Source organism: Ursus maritimus, unplaced genomic scaffold, assembly GCF_017311325.1.
Source record: "Ursus maritimus isolate PB19 unplaced genomic scaffold, ASM1731132v1 scaffold_2, whole genome shotgun sequence".
NCBI classification, from domain to species: Eukaryota; Metazoa; Chordata; class Mammalia; order Carnivora; family Ursidae; genus Ursus; species Ursus maritimus.
In genome coordinates this window covers 51129107-51144494 of record NW_024424452.1, presented here as the reverse complement: position 1 = coordinate 51144494, position 15388 = coordinate 51129107, and the positions used below count along the sequence as shown (strand labels likewise).

The 15388-nt window shown below is 39.6% G+C and overlaps 1 protein-coding gene across 1 annotated transcript in view; it reads right to left on the bottom strand.

Moving 5' to 3' along the window:
• The window catches only part of EPRS1 (glutamyl-prolyl-tRNA synthetase 1), a 65502-nt gene extending 51200 nt beyond the window's left edge, over positions 1 to 14302 (bottom strand). Inside the window, exons 1-6 of the mRNA XM_040636011.1 lie at positions 14115 to 14302; positions 10112 to 10196; positions 6681 to 6780; positions 5623 to 5779; positions 3793 to 3932; positions 2386 to 2480 (exon numbers count right to left, since the gene is read on the bottom strand). Coding sequence (XP_040491945.1) covers positions 2386 to 2480; positions 3793 to 3932; positions 5623 to 5779; positions 6681 to 6780; positions 10112 to 10196; positions 14115 to 14160 — 623 coding nt within the window. The 5' untranslated portion in view covers positions 14161 to 14302. The remainder of the gene's footprint in view (positions 1 to 2385; positions 2481 to 3792; positions 3933 to 5622; positions 5780 to 6680; positions 6781 to 10111; positions 10197 to 14114) is intronic.
• Positions 14303 to 15388: the final 1086 nt, after the last annotated feature.

Here is a 15388-nt window from a genome sequence, read left to right as displayed (position 1 = left end):
CCACATGTAACAGACATAGGCTGCAGAATTTTAAGTCAAATGGACTCTAGAGCCAGACAGCACAAGTCTGGCAAACTACCAAAATGCTGTAGGAATCAGTTTCTGAAACCATTTGTAAAATGTAGCCATTAAAGTGCCTTCCTCACACTGCTATTAGAATTAAACACAACACTTGGTAGTACCTGCTCATAATAGGTTCTATATATGTTAGCTAAGAATAAGAAAAAGTGCAAAAGGCAAGCCTTCGGGGCACCGGGGTGGCTCAGTCAGTTAAGTATCTGCCTTCAGCCCAGGTCATGATCCCAGAGTCTTGGGACTGAGGCCCACGTGGCTCCCGACTCAGTGGGGAGTCTGCTTCTCCCCACTTCCTCTGCCTGCCACTCCCCCTGCTTTTGTGCTTTCTGTCAAATAAATAAAATCTTAAACAGACAAAGTCAAGCATTCTGGCCTTTGATGAAAGACAAAGAAAAATAAAATTACTAAAAAGAAAAATTACAGGGGGAGGCTGGCTAGCTCAGTTGGTAGAGCATATAACTCTTGATCTCAAGGTTGTACTTTAAAGCCCCCTGATGGGTCTACGTAGAGATTACTTAAAACTAAAATCTTTAAAAAAAAAGAAAAAGAAAAAAGAAAAACCAAAGAATTCTTTAGCAGTATAAAGGAATATGATAGAATTATGAATAGTAAAATAAAAAACAAACAAAAGACAAAAACACCTGAAAACTGATTTATATTCCAAATCCCAAAACTGTATTTGGCCAGGAGCATGGCCTTTGAAATTGATGTAATTTACGGCAGACAAATGTACTTCACAAATCATAAACATGAGGCACTCACTATTCTAAGAAATGACAGCGACAGAAAATATAAAAAGATTCTACGAGGACTAATGTCCAAATGCCAGAGCTATAAAACAGCCACTGCTAAGAAAGTGGCTTTAGCAAACCACTGAAGTCACTACCAATGGGAAACCACGACCTCACACACTGAGTACACAGGACAGAATACTGGGCCACAAGGACCCGGGATGTCTGTGGGAAGTAAAGCACAGATGGTAAGTCTTATGAGATTCCACCCAGTCCAACTACCAATCAAGCACTTAATAACTGAGTCTGTGAATTTTCCAAATTCATTATTTCTCTTTCATCTCCTTCTAGCTATCCTTTATTTCACCCCCTTCATCAGAAAACTTAGAAAAGCAGAGAGAAAATGTGGAATTCTACAACAGATTTTCCTGTCAGTGATGCTTATGAAAAGTTTGTGGAGAACTATTAAGAACAGCTAAAATAGGGGCGCCTGGGTGGCACAGCGGTTAAGCGTCTGCCTTCGGCTCAGGGCGTGATCCCGGCGTTATGGGATCGAGCCCCACATCAGGCTCCTCCGCTATGAGCCTGCTTCTTCCTCTCCCACTCCCCCTGCTTGTGTTGCCTCTCTCTCGCTGGCTGTCTCTATCTCTGTCCAATAAATAAATAAAATCTTTAAAAAAAAAAAAAAAGAACAGCTAAAATAAAATGGTTTTTTCTTATCTGCTACTTTCTATTGTCTACACATTCTACTTATCACAAATGGGTAAGAATTTAGCTACAGAATACAAAATCTGAAATTAAACAAAATTTGGGAAAAAGTAATCATCTCATTTACCAAATATGGCACAATTCTTTCCTAATGGCTGAGTTCCTGAGGCTAACTGCTTTAATAAGATGCATTTTATTGTATTACTCTCCCTGGAAGGCCGCTATTACAAACCTTGTCCAGCTCAAAGAGGCTGACGCATGCGCAAGGCAGATTGCCCTCAACCCGGAGCAATGCTGGGCAAGGCCTGGGGCAGCCCCAGGCTGGTGGCTGCCAGCCAGAACAAGGCTTTTTCTCCAAAGAGCTATTCAAATGTTATTTTCTGTTGGTGCCAAAGTGAAAGGGATTGGGAAGCCTGCTAACAATAGAAAGAACTGAAAAGGAAGAGGCTTTTCAGGATGCCCTTTTATTTCAGAAAAAAAGTAACTTAAAAATAATTCTTCCATAACTTCTGCTAACTGAAAGGACTGCTCAGGGTACAAATACAAATCCTTATTAAATGAGAGCTGAAAAATCTCAAAATGTAAATAAAATTTAAGGCTTTCTATTTATGGATATTTTTCTATTTATAATTAAAATTCTGTCTGGATTAAAATAATAATGTCTGATTAGTAAGCTAAAACTACAAATTTAATACATTAACATTAGTTGTCAATAATAAATAGACTAATAAGATGTTTAGAATTTTGATTCCCACAATTAAAATCTTATTTTCTTCACTATTAGTAACCTAGTACTATTATAAGTACTTAACTATCTTTAAGCTTTTCCACTAAATATACTCCATTGTAATTACAAGTTACATTTTCTTACCCACTAGCCTCTGGAGGAAATCTGACAGTAACCTTTCCCATCTCAGCACCTGGAAGCTCAACAAATTTCCCAACATCTTGTTTTTTCTCAGGTATCTGTAAAGCAGAACAAATACAGTTAGATCATTAAATGTTTAAGAATACAGTTGTTCAGCAAATACTTACTCAGTATCCACTACGTACCAGGCATGGTTACGGGACAAATGAGGACTAGAACGTTGTCCTTGCACTTGAGGACCCAAAACCTTGTGAAGGATGTAAATAAAACCAACTACTGGTAACAGAAATATACCTATACATTTATAGAGTGCTGTTAGAGCAGTCACTTGAAGTTAACCAACAGCCTCTAGGATCATCAGGAAAAGCTTAAAAGGAAATAAGAACCAAGCTGGACCTTAAATTAAAAAGTAAGTGGAAATATATCAAATGCACAATGTATAAGGGCCTTCATTCTAAGAAAAGGAACAAGAGCACAGGTAACACACAAAGACAGTGCAATGTCCATGAAAAGTTAGAAATGCATGTGGGGTGGGTGGGCAAGGAAGCTGAAATTGTCAACGAGATCCAAAATATGAAGCCCCTCATACACGTGCTTTTAGGTTTTAGGCCATGAGGAAATCCCAGGGGCAATGGGACCATTTATTTGTATTTTCTAAAATGATACCCGGGACAATGCAGAGGCTGAACTAGAAGAGACCTTGGATGAAACTATGGTATTAAATCAACCAAGGGGTAATGAGGCTTCAACAAAAATCAGTAATAGTGGAGACAGAAAACATATCAATAGATATGAGAAGAACAGAACTTGGTGACTGATTACATGGGAAAAATGGTGAAGGATGGTGACAATTTTTAGCCAGAACAACTGAGTGGACTGTGGTATCTTTATCGAAGCAGCAGTAGTTTTCAAATTTTACTGCAATGGAAAACCTTTAAGTTGAAACTTCAGTACACACACCTAGTAAGTACAACAGATCAAAGTAGAGAGACTCTGGGTGGGGAAGAGAATCTTTTCTACTGGGCTCTACAACACATCCTCCTAAACAATCAACAAAAAGGCTCTGCAGAAGCCCAGGACTCAATGGTTAAAAATGAACAAACAGGAGAGTTGGGAGGAAGAAAAAAATCGTTTAGCTAGAAATAATGAGATTTTAGTTACTTGGATTTTGGATTTCCTAAGGGACATACACTGGATGATCATAATATTTTAGACATACAATTACAAAGATTAAGGCTTTACGGAGTTATACAGTTAAAGGCAAGCCAAGACTTAATCGACGCCACAGATTTTTTCCGAGAAGATCCTTTTTCACATATGAAAAGAAAAATAAACTACAGGTAGGAATCATTTTCTTTTCAGATCTACAGTCGCAAACAGAATAAGATATCAGCATTAAAAAAAGCTTACCGCTTTAGCTTTGCTCGCTGAAACATTCCACTTGGTACCTACAGACTGGAAGGCCTGCTGGGCTTCGAGAAAGCCAAACCAGCGTTTTACATGCACTGGAGCTTTGTTCTGTTTCAACTGTTCCTGCCATGCAGCATTGCCTATTAGCAAAAATAATTTTAAAACCATTCAATAGATCCACAACTTTAAAAGCAAAGTTCTAGTCGTGGTTAATTTAAGTAAATGAGATGGCTTAAAGTTGTGCTACTACAGGGGCGCCTGGCTGGCTCAGTCCACAGAGCACGTGACTCTTAATACCAGGGTCTTGAGTTCAAGCCCCACGTTGGGAGTGGAGCCTACTTTAAAAAAAAAATGCACTTCTATAATGAAAAATTTACAATCTAGGTATACGTTGAAATGTTTTCTAAGGGTGCATGAGTGACTCAGTTGGTTGAGCGTATGCCTTCAGCTGGGGTCGTGATCCCGGGGTCCTGGGATCGAGCCAACGTCCGGCTCCCTGCTCACTGAGGAGTCTGCTTCTCCCTCTCCCTATGTCCCACCCCTGCTTGTGCTCTCTCTCTCTCAAATAAATAAATAAAATCTTAAAAAATGTTTTCTAATATATTAATATACTTTACAGAATTCACAGAAGTTAAAAATATTTTTGCAGTTCGACTCACTGACGTGAACTAAATCCTGCCCTCACCACCACCACACACCCACTATAAGGACAATGTCATATTTCATAATTAAGGAAAGGCTTTAAGCAGATCAACTAGAAAACAAAATAGGAAATCAAGATCAAAAAGTAGCTCATTTCTTCAGATGTAATAACAAAAGTAGGCACTGAAGGAAAATTTAATTTTTGATATCACAAAGTTACATCCTTAAGATATTATCTTCCTTTCATGAATATTAAATCAAAAATCAAAAAAGATGAAAATCTCAAACACGTACATGAAAACATCTAATTAGAAAAGGCCTTCATTTCATGTTGGTTATTATTATAACAGTTTAACTGAATTTGGAAAAAAGTTTTAGCCACAAAAATAGTATACACAACATAAAAAACCCCACATGATGCAAATCTGAAGAATGATAAAAAACTTTCTGGCATATTTGCTTCAGGTTTTTGTTATTTTTTTTTTTAAGAAAATAAACTAACAAAATTTAAGTCCTCTTCATACCTCTCATCAATCCTATAATCTTACCATGCTGCCAACTAGTCATAGAGACTCCGTGATCTCCAAGAGGAACAACTCCAGATCACCCCCTCAAACACACATACACCCCTACTAAGTAATCAGAAACAACAATGTCTGGAGTAAAGGAATGGCTGAGACAGGAGAGGTGCTGACATAAATGGGATGAGGGCTTCTTTAGCAGGACCAAGGTCAGCTTCCCAAGCAGAAGGGAGCTGGGTTAGTGAGAGAGAGAAGACATCTCGGGACAGCAAAAGATTGGGAATTCCTGTGCCCGGACAGGAATAAAATAGCCAAGGCAGGGGCGCCTGGGTGGCTTAGTCGTTGAGCGTCTGCCTTCGGCTCAGGGCGTGATCCCAGAGTCCTGGAATCGAGCCCTGCATCAGGCTCCTCTGTTGGGAGCCTGCTTCTTCCTCTCCCACTCCCCCTGATCGTGTTCCCTCTCTCGCTGGCTGTCTCTCTGTCAAATAAATAAATAAAATCTTAAAAAAAAAAATAGCCGAGGCAGTCATTCCTTTGCAAGGAAGTCCTAAGTGACTCTCTACACACACGTGCACCATATATAAGTACATAGAAACATGCACACTTCTTATCTAGCAAAATATCAAGTAATAAAAATAGAACATTCTTCAGGAAGAATAAATGATACCTTTTAGGGTGGCCCAAACACATAAATCTGCTAAGCTCAAGGAATTTCCAACTAAGTATGTCCTCAGAGACAGGCAATGATTGAGCTCGTTGATTGCAGAAGTAAACAAATTACAGGAAGACAGTTTTGTAGCACTAAACTCCAACCAGTGATCAATCTGTGGGCAAAAAAGATGGAAAAGAAATGCACCTCGGGGTTTAGATTTAAACAAACAAATGACCTCAGAATCATGCCCATCTTACTCAACTTACAGAATTTGCCATTATGTGGATTTAACTATGGTTGCCTGAGATTTAAATTGGCATTTAAATAAACAAATTTCATTGTTACATTTCTGTGCTTTTTTTTTCCCCCAGGAGTGCAAGGGAACACTTCAGAGAAGAAAAAGAAAAACGAAAATTTGAGAACTGGCAGCAGGAAGGAATAACCCACTTGATCAAAACCAATAGGTGATACCTACCCAAACAGATTCATCTACCTGTGAAACTTAAAAGTAAATACCTAGGAAACTCTTCTTTGTATCCTGAATTTCATAAAACTTAGGAGAATTGAAGCTGAATACAAACAAACAAAAACCATCTAAACAGCAGTACTGGAAGTTAATCCACTGTTGCTGTCATTAATTAAAGCATATACCTAGAAAGGAAAAGGGGATCCAAACTATGTGTGTGACCCTGGATAAACCTCCTAGCGTTTCTAGGCCTGCTGCCTCATCTGCAAAGTTAAGGGAATTGAATGAAATGATCTATACAGTCACATCCGGCTATGAAATTCTAGGAATCTAGGAAGAAAACAGCACTCACTGACCCAACAGGACAGCTGGTATGGGATTAAAAGTTCAAACTTAGAAGACATGAGGTGTTTGTTTTTGGTTTTTTTTTTTTTTTTTTTTTTCCTGAAAATAAAAACAGGATGAGAATTCCTTAACTAGGTCTATCACTAAACTCCATGAATATCCCCACAGAATAATAGTATATATATAAGCCAACAATAAAATGAAGTTCTCAAAAGAACAGAGCATAAATCAAAACAAACCCAAGGAAATGTTCATTGCTTACCTCAGTATGTTCCAGCAGGTTAGAGCCATAGAGCCCAGCTGTAGCTGCAACTCGAGCCAAGTAGCGAAGTATGGAATTTATGTCTGTGAATACCACACTTCTAGAATACAAGCATGAGATAAAATATTACCACAGCTCTAGCAGATCAGTAGGAGTCATGAGACTTACAAAGAACTATAAAAATATAAACCTTATATTTGCCATGTATTTTCAACTACAGTTTTTAAAAAATCTGCCTAATTTATTCTTTACTGTTTCTATCAAATTCCAATTTGTTCTGAATGTTCAGCAAAATCCAACAATTCAGAGTGAACTATCTATAATACTTTGTCCTTCTAACTATTGTCTATTCAGTGGTGGGAATATGAAAATTTAACTGGGATATCAAGAATAACAGTGATTTCAAATAAATCAAGACAGAGAAGTCAGGGATATACAGTCATGAAGAGGCTAGTTGTATCAACTTCCAAGTAAAGAGGACAGCTCAAACCCCACCAAAACTGTTCTGCAGAAATTATTTTTTTAAAAGACACACACCCATAAGTAAAACAAGACTAAGGAGAAGAAATAGTCACAATACAGTTTAAGAAGCTAGACAGCAGATGGACTCAACAGGTCTGAAGAAACTGAATTTTTAGTAGACAAAGCTGAAAAACAACCCAACCTAAATTTTAGAATCCATAAAAGACTAAAATGAATCAATGGAAGTGAGAGTGAAGTAGGGCTAAAATAAGGAGGGGTGGGGCTCCTGGGTGGCACAGTGGTTAAGTGTCTGCCTTCAGCTCAGGGCGTGATCCCGGCGTTATGGGATCAAGCCCCACATCAGGCTCTTCCGCTATGAGCCTGCTTCTTCCTCTCCCACTCCCCCTGCTTGTGTTCCCTCTCTCGCTGGCTGTCTCTATCCTGTCGAATAAATAAATAAAATCTTTTAAAAATTAATTAATTAATTAATTAATTAAACAAATAAATAAAAAAATAAGGAGGGGTGGTAGAAAGTCTATATACAAATTACTGGAAAACAGCACCAAACACTATTCTGCTCAGCTGAACCACTTCTCTTACCCCATCTTGGCAAAAACCAAAGCCTTATTCTCTAAAGAGTAAAACAAAGCGTCTCTCAACTGGGGGAAATCTGGCACAGCTGTGAACTGACTTATGCAGGTAACCGGGAGAATGAATACATACATACTAGATGTTGAGATCCTTAGCCTCCTTCCCACCCTCAGCTTCCAAAATATTCTGGCATCAACTCTTTACCTTTCAAACAGGAGACTGAAATTCTTCACTAATAACCTGATCAGCCTAAGAAGAAATAGCTAAGGATACTAACATCAGAAGTTCCCCCTAAATGTACTATTCAATCAGACCATGCCAAAGTATGCTCGGAGCTACCAACTCTACCCTTCAGTTCAGAACTTACAAAAAGCTTTAAATGCCAGTTAAAATCTGAGAAGGTCATCAGGAGTTACCAAATATTTGAAGAAAGCTTTTAACTTGAAAGATAGTAACCAGGGGCGCCTGGGTGGCACAGCAGTTGGGCGTCTGCCTTCGGCTCAGGGCGTGATCCCAGCGTTATGGGATCGAGCCCCACATCAGGCTCCTCCGCTATGAGCCTGCTTCTTCCTCTCCCACTCCCCCTGCTTGTGTTCCCTCTCTCGCTGGCTGTCTCTATCTCTGTCGAATAAATAAATAAAATCCTTAAAAAAAAAAAAGTTCTATGTTTAAAAAAAAAAAAAGAAAGATAGTAACCAAAACAAACACTCAGAAAAATGCAACTTGGACAAATTAGGGAAAAGAAAATTTAAAAAGTAAATAAATTTCTTTTAAGCAATGAAACAATATATTGCAGTCATAAAACAAGAACAGGATACTATAAAAAGAGTACTCAAAAAATAAAAAGACGAGCTGTTAGATACTAAAAATATAATAGCAGAAATGGAAAACTCAATAGAAAAACAGGATAAAGTTGAAGAACCCTCCAGAAAGTAAAGAAAAAAGAAAAAATAGGTGAAAAATGAAGATGATACTTAATCCCAACATCCATATAAAGAACAGAAAATGGAGGAGAAAATCATCGAAGAAAAAATTTTACAATTTTCCAAAATAGAAGGATTTCCAAGTTTCCACATTGAAAGGAGACCAAGCATCCAGGGGAACAGATTAAAAACAAACCCACACAGGGCACCAGGCTGGCTTAGTCAGTAGAACATATGACTCTTGATCTCGGGGTTGTGAGTTTGAGCCCCACATTGGGTGTAGAGATTACTTAAAAATAAAATCTTAAAAAACAAAACAAAACAAAACAGAAAAACAAAACTGATCCACACCAGAGCATATTACTGTGAAATTTCAGAATACTGAATCACAAGAAAATATTCCTACAAACTCCTGAAGTCACGTAGAAAAGATCAGGAATTAGAGAGGCTTCAGAAGAAGAGAACAAAGCAAACATTATTCCATGGAAAAGTAAAAGTTGTACACAAAAAATAATCATAACACGTCGCTCAGCAGTGAATAAAACTTACTGGGTTATTACAGTGTGAACATAGAATGGTGAGCCAACCAAAATGATGATACAACTACACTGGGAGGAAGGAGGAGATGGGGAGAAGAGTGTGTGTGAAGTATGTGTTTTTATGTATCTTGCCCCTTTCCCAGTATAAGTCTCTCAGTTAATTATGGACCTTTTTTTTTTTTTTTTAAGATTTTATTTATTTGACAGACAGCCAGCGAGAGAGGGAACACAGCAGGGGGAGTGGGAGAGGAAGAAGCAGGCTCCCAGTGGAGGAGCCCGATGTGGGACTCGATCCCGGAACGCCGGGATCACGCCCTGAGCCAAAGGCAGATGCTTAACGACTGCGCTACCCAGGCGCCCCCTAATTATGGACCTTTTAAACACATTTCAAATCTGTATCCTGCTTGAGAATACCTTTGAAAATTTCTTTCAATTTGGTCCAGATTTTATTATGTGGTGAAGTATTCTTAAAAGAATCTGAAACCAGGTTATTTCTATCTCTCAGTTTCATTAAACTAAAATTAAGGATAATATCATCTCCCTTTCCAATTCTTTTTTATTCTTCAGTAGGTTCCAGAAAAAAAGACTTTTAATCTTCCGTATATCCTGGGATGCAAATGATTCACTTTAATCAAGAACAATATATGCTCATTGTAGAAAGCTGTGAAAACAGAGAAGTAAACAAACAAACAAAAAACCTTTCTGTACGTTTCTAGTTTCTTTTAGATTATAAATGGGATCAGACAGCTTGCTGACAAATAAGTCTGTGGATATACTTCTTTTAAAAAAGAGGAAGAAAAGCATACTTCTTTCTAGAGGTATCTACCAACTAGCAAATAAAAGAAGCATGGAAAATTGAATTCTGAATATTTAAAAAATGCTGTTCAGTACTGGAAACAGATATAAAAGTACTCACTCAGACACATGAAGAATATTCNCTTTCCCTTCTTCAACAGAAATGCTGACGTTGTCCTTCACATGTTCTACGGCCAGCAAAGCTCCTACGTGGAATGAGATGAAAAGATATTTATTAACAATGTAGTATTTAAAACCTGAATCATAAAGCAGTAAGAATGACTCAACAAACCAATATTAAGTCCTGCAAGGAATATACTTCTTTCCCAGTAGTCTATAAAGAGAAAGGATCATCCTCCTGTCTCGGGAAAATAACGTATCAAAAACTATTCACTGGCATAGTCCAACTGCTTTTGAATATGTTCAGCTTCCAGTTAAGGACATTAAAATAAATCTTTTCCTCCCTCAGGAGACAAGAAATGAGAAGAGTGCCTTGTATAAAAACTATTATTAATAGCATCCAAGTGATTACTATGTGGTAGGCACTGTGCTAAAATGCTTTACAGTCATTATAATTTTTAATATTTGTAGTGATCTTAAGATTTATCTTCATTTCACAAAAGAGGAAATTAAGGCTTGGAAAGATTAAATAATGAACCCAGAGTCCTTGACTAAATATGTGGCACTCAGGAATTGAATGCAGGCCTAAGGTGGTCCAGAAGTTAAACTCTAGAACACGGTGTAATCTGCCTCTCAACGCCTATTATATATCCTAAATTGATTCATTAATCCTTTGTCCTTTAAATTTGGCTACCATGAACCACCAACAACCAGATATTGATTTCTAAATCAAGCTCCACTGGAAACAGGGCTGCAGTAGGGAAGGTACAAGACAGACCTGGAAAATCTTGTGCTAGAAAGCAAGTCGTCATCAAACAAATAAGCCAAAAGAACACAGAGGCCAGCTTGGAGGGGCTCCTACTGGCAAACAGTAGCAATGTAACTGCTATTGTAAATAATACAAGTTTTTGTGTATTCATACAAACAAATCCTATATGGCAAATAAAAAGCATGAAATGCTGTTATAGGCAACAAGATAGATGAATCCCAAAGCACTATCCTAGGTACAAAAGAATATATACGATATGATTCAAGGTATATGAAATTCTAGAAAAAAACAGAATAGCGACAGAAAGCAGATCAGTGGCTATCAGGAACCAGAGATGGGGAAAGGGAACTGACTGCAAAGGGGCATTAGGGAACTTTCTGAAACGAGATAAATATTCTCTATCATTATTACGGTGGTAACTGTACATATTTGTCAATTTTAAATTGGTGAAGTTTAGTAAATTATAGTAAATTATATTATAATTCACTAAAAATTATAAACTTAGTAAATTATAGTAAATTAAAAATTTTAGTAAAATATAGCTCAATAAAACTAATTTTTAAAAAAATTTTTAAATTAAAAGAATAAAAGTAAATAATACAGATTATAACCTGAGTACATTTTGTTATGAATTTTTTTTAAAGGGAAAGAAAAAGGTCTTCTGGTAGAAAAATGCCAACTAATACATGCAGAAGGACCAAGAGAATTAGAAGGTCATCTTTTGGCGTCTTCCTAATAATAATCAAGTTGGGTAGCAAGCATCAGTGGATGCTGACACCAGTAAAGGAAGGTTTGAGTGGAATGTTTACATGGTTCTAAAGCAACACACCCACAAAATGCCTGTCAAATGCAAAGAGAAAACTTTGCAGTCCGTAAAGCGGGCTGACACCATCTTAAGCAATCAAGGTTAGATCATCGGTAATGGGAAAAATCAAATTCATGCACCAATTGATGGGCTGCAATGAAGAACAACCAATCACTTCTGTGCTACTCTTGTCAAAGATGTGTAGCTGAATACAGCCACAACGAAACAACAAACAATCTAATCGGGACATTCTTCTAGTAACTGGTCTTTAGTCTTCAGAGAGGTCAAAGCTATGAAAGCCAAGGAAAGACTGAAAAAACACTCCAGATTGAAAAAAACTGGAAACATGACAACTAGATGCAAAGCATGGTTCTGGATTTTGATACCTGTACTATCGAGCGTACTGCTGGAACAATTAGTGTTGGAATATGAATAGGGTCTGTGCATTAAACAGAAGGATGGTATCAATGTGTACTTCCTGATTTTGATGGTCCTGTCAGGTCATGTAAAGAGTTTCCTTGCTTGAGAGAGCTGGATGTTGGCGTATTCCTGATGTTGAAGCATCATTATCTGCAATATGCTCCCCAGGGGTATAGGGGGGAAAAAGTACTTGGTTCTAGTCTTGTACCTTTTTAAGTCTGAAATTATTTTAACATTATAAAAAAACTTCACATGCTGAATGCATGTAAAACAGGGAAATTCCAGCAAAGCAATCTGTTTTTCTAAATGTTTCATCCAATTTTATCGATTTAAAGATGTACTTAAACAGTGGGAAAAATTAAAAAACAAGGAGGGGAGAAGCAAACATATATTTATAATTGGTCTACAGTTCAAAATGACAATAAATTTCTTCAAGATACCCTTCCAGAATAGTCAGAATGTGATCACTAAGGAAACACGGGGATTTGCTAAGTAACATTAGTAAAAACTACAGCTTATTCAATAGCTAAAATGTGCCAGGAATTTTACCTAAAGTCTCATTTAATTCTGGCAACCAACCCTATGTAGAAAATCTATTTATTTATTTAATCTATTTATTGGCTATTTATTCCTCATTTCTTAATCAAAGGAACTGTGGGAGAAGCCAAACGCCGAACGTGCCAAGGTTCCACAACTAGTAAGTGCCACCCAGGATTGGACTCAGGTCCCCAGGAAAAAATGTTTTTGCTCTTAACCATGAGACCACACTGTCTAGTACTTTCCAGCCCAAAGAGCATTTCCTTTAGAGTTTACTGATTTGTGTGAGGCTAGCCCGTAATTACTGGAACCAACATGTTAAAACATTAGCATTTTTTAAATATTTAAAATGGCTATTAAATTGTGGGTTTTATTCCAAAAGACTCCGCACACCACCGAAGTTGACAATGTAATGAGTAATTCTGTCAACCCTGTGACCAATTGCATCTAAAGGGCTGCACCTCTCCCACATTAAAAAAGTACTTGTGTCAGAACCCGGCTGGCTTAGTCTGTAGAGCAGGTGACTCCTGATCTCACAGCTGAGTTCGAACCCCATGTTTGGTGTAGAGATTACTCAAAAATAAAATCTTAAAAAAAAAAAAGAAAGGAAGAAACCAAAGTACTGATGAGTCTATACTATGCATACACATTAACAAATAGGAGATTAATAAACTACTCAAATTATTTTGTGTAATTTCCCAAAATAATAAAAAAGCAGAAATTCTAAGCTATCTACAATAACCTCGGCCACACAGAAAAAGCAAATCCAAACATAACTTAACATGTGTTAGGAAGGTGACCGATCCGACGTTTACTCTGGCGTTGACCACATCCATAAGGGTGTGGAGTAAAGCAGCCCTATCAGTCCGCAGTGTACTTGAGTGTTCCAGCAATTACCCTGCCACCATTAATTTAAAATAAATGCAACCTCAGTTGTAATGCAATCTCAGCTACTACTACAATTGTCTGCCTTGTTCCCCCTGAACCCAACGAAACATAAGGTAGTCAAGTGGATTGAAGATCTTTTCTGAGAAGAGGGAGGGAAGGATATGTAAGTAAAGGGGAGTATGCTAAAAGAGGGGAAAGATGATGGGATTTTAACTTTCAAAACGGTATTTCTACGCGCAGCTCTAGGTCTCCAGGGAAAGCCATTTCAAAAAGGGAGACGGGAGTTGGCTGAGAGTCATCCCTCTTAGAGAAAAGGTCCGAGGCTGAGCGACGTGTCGCCCTACCCGGGCTCATACCACGCCTCCCTCCATGCCCGAGAAAACAGTCTTCAGGAGCAGACCTACATGCCAAGGGACGGAAGACGAGGGGCGCAGACCTTACTCCGTGTACAGTTTCGGGGAAAGGGCAGGCCTAATCTCCCAGACCGCGACCGCCACTGCGCAACGCCGGGCGCGGCGACCTTCCCTGCCCCGCACCCTCCCCGGCTGATGCAACCCACGCAGGTCGGCGGCCTCGGCCCCTTACCCAGCGGAGGGTCTCCGGCATTCACGGTCAGACAGAGCGTCGCCATCTCCGCCGGTCTGCGGCTACCTGTCACCGCGCCTGCCTGGCCGTCAGAACCTCTCCAAACCCGCCGAAAGCAAGAAGCTGCAACGTGTGCGCGCGCCTGACGCTGCCGCAGCCTTCGCCCCTCCCCTGCGTCGTGGCTGCCGCCGTCTCCGCGCACACCGCGGTGCGTCATCGCCGTGCGCCGTCTCCGCCCCGCCGCGGGGCCCGAAGCCTTCGACCCCTCCCTTCTGCATCTGGGGACAGGAGGGCTTACGTGGCGATTCACGCCGCCGGGGGAGACGCCGAAGCGAACTAGACTTTACGACACTTCGTAAAGAGAGGAGAGCAAGTTGTGAAATCGTTTCCATCGTAGGAGCGGGGTGCGCGTGAGCCACCAGACAACACGCAAGTGGAGCAGTGTGTTGTTGATGGCACTGTGTGTTTGTAAACACAGAAGAGTCGTGGAAGCATGCACACCACACCGACAGCCATGGTTTCTTTGGGGATGGGGGAAGGTTTTCTAATGTTTCCTCCTGTTTTTCAAAAGAAGAATGTATTTCCAAGAGTTATTTTCGTACGTGAAAATCATGCTTAAAAAGTGAGGATTTATTTATAAAAGGCATTACTAAAAGCGGTGCCGGAAATTGTGTTGGCTTTGTTTGCCTGGACTCTGCAAGCGTGCCTTTCACGGGGTCATCGGATTTCTCCTCCCCACCCTCTGTGGGTAGGGGTGAGTGGGTGGGTGCGCGCGCGCGCACTCCAAAGGCTGGTATTCGAGTCAAGGGGCCAAGAATTACCAAAAAAAAAAAAAAAACCACCTCAACCTCATCCCTCCACCCACACCAGATGCCCCACGTGGCATTAAGTGCGCTCACATGGTGCTATTTAACTGGAGGCTAGGGTGGTCCAAAGTGGAGAAGGGCGTCACTCACCTGTTTGCGGTGGGAAGTCTGGAAGCCTAGGCTCAGCTGGACCCCACTCCCTCTGCATAGTTTCTTGGGTCCGCTCCATGTGAAGCCTCCAGCGGGGTAGTATTCTTACAGGGTGTCTGGGTACCGTGAAAGTGAAGGTTCCGAAAGGCCAAGATGTAAACTGCGACGTTCCTTCTGATCTAGCTTTAGAAATCACACAGCATCACTTTTGGGACACTTGATTGGTGACCACTGAGTCCCACAGGGCCCGCACAGATACAAAAGAGGGGACTGCACAAAGGCATGAATACCAGGAAGTATGGTTCACTGGGGTAAATA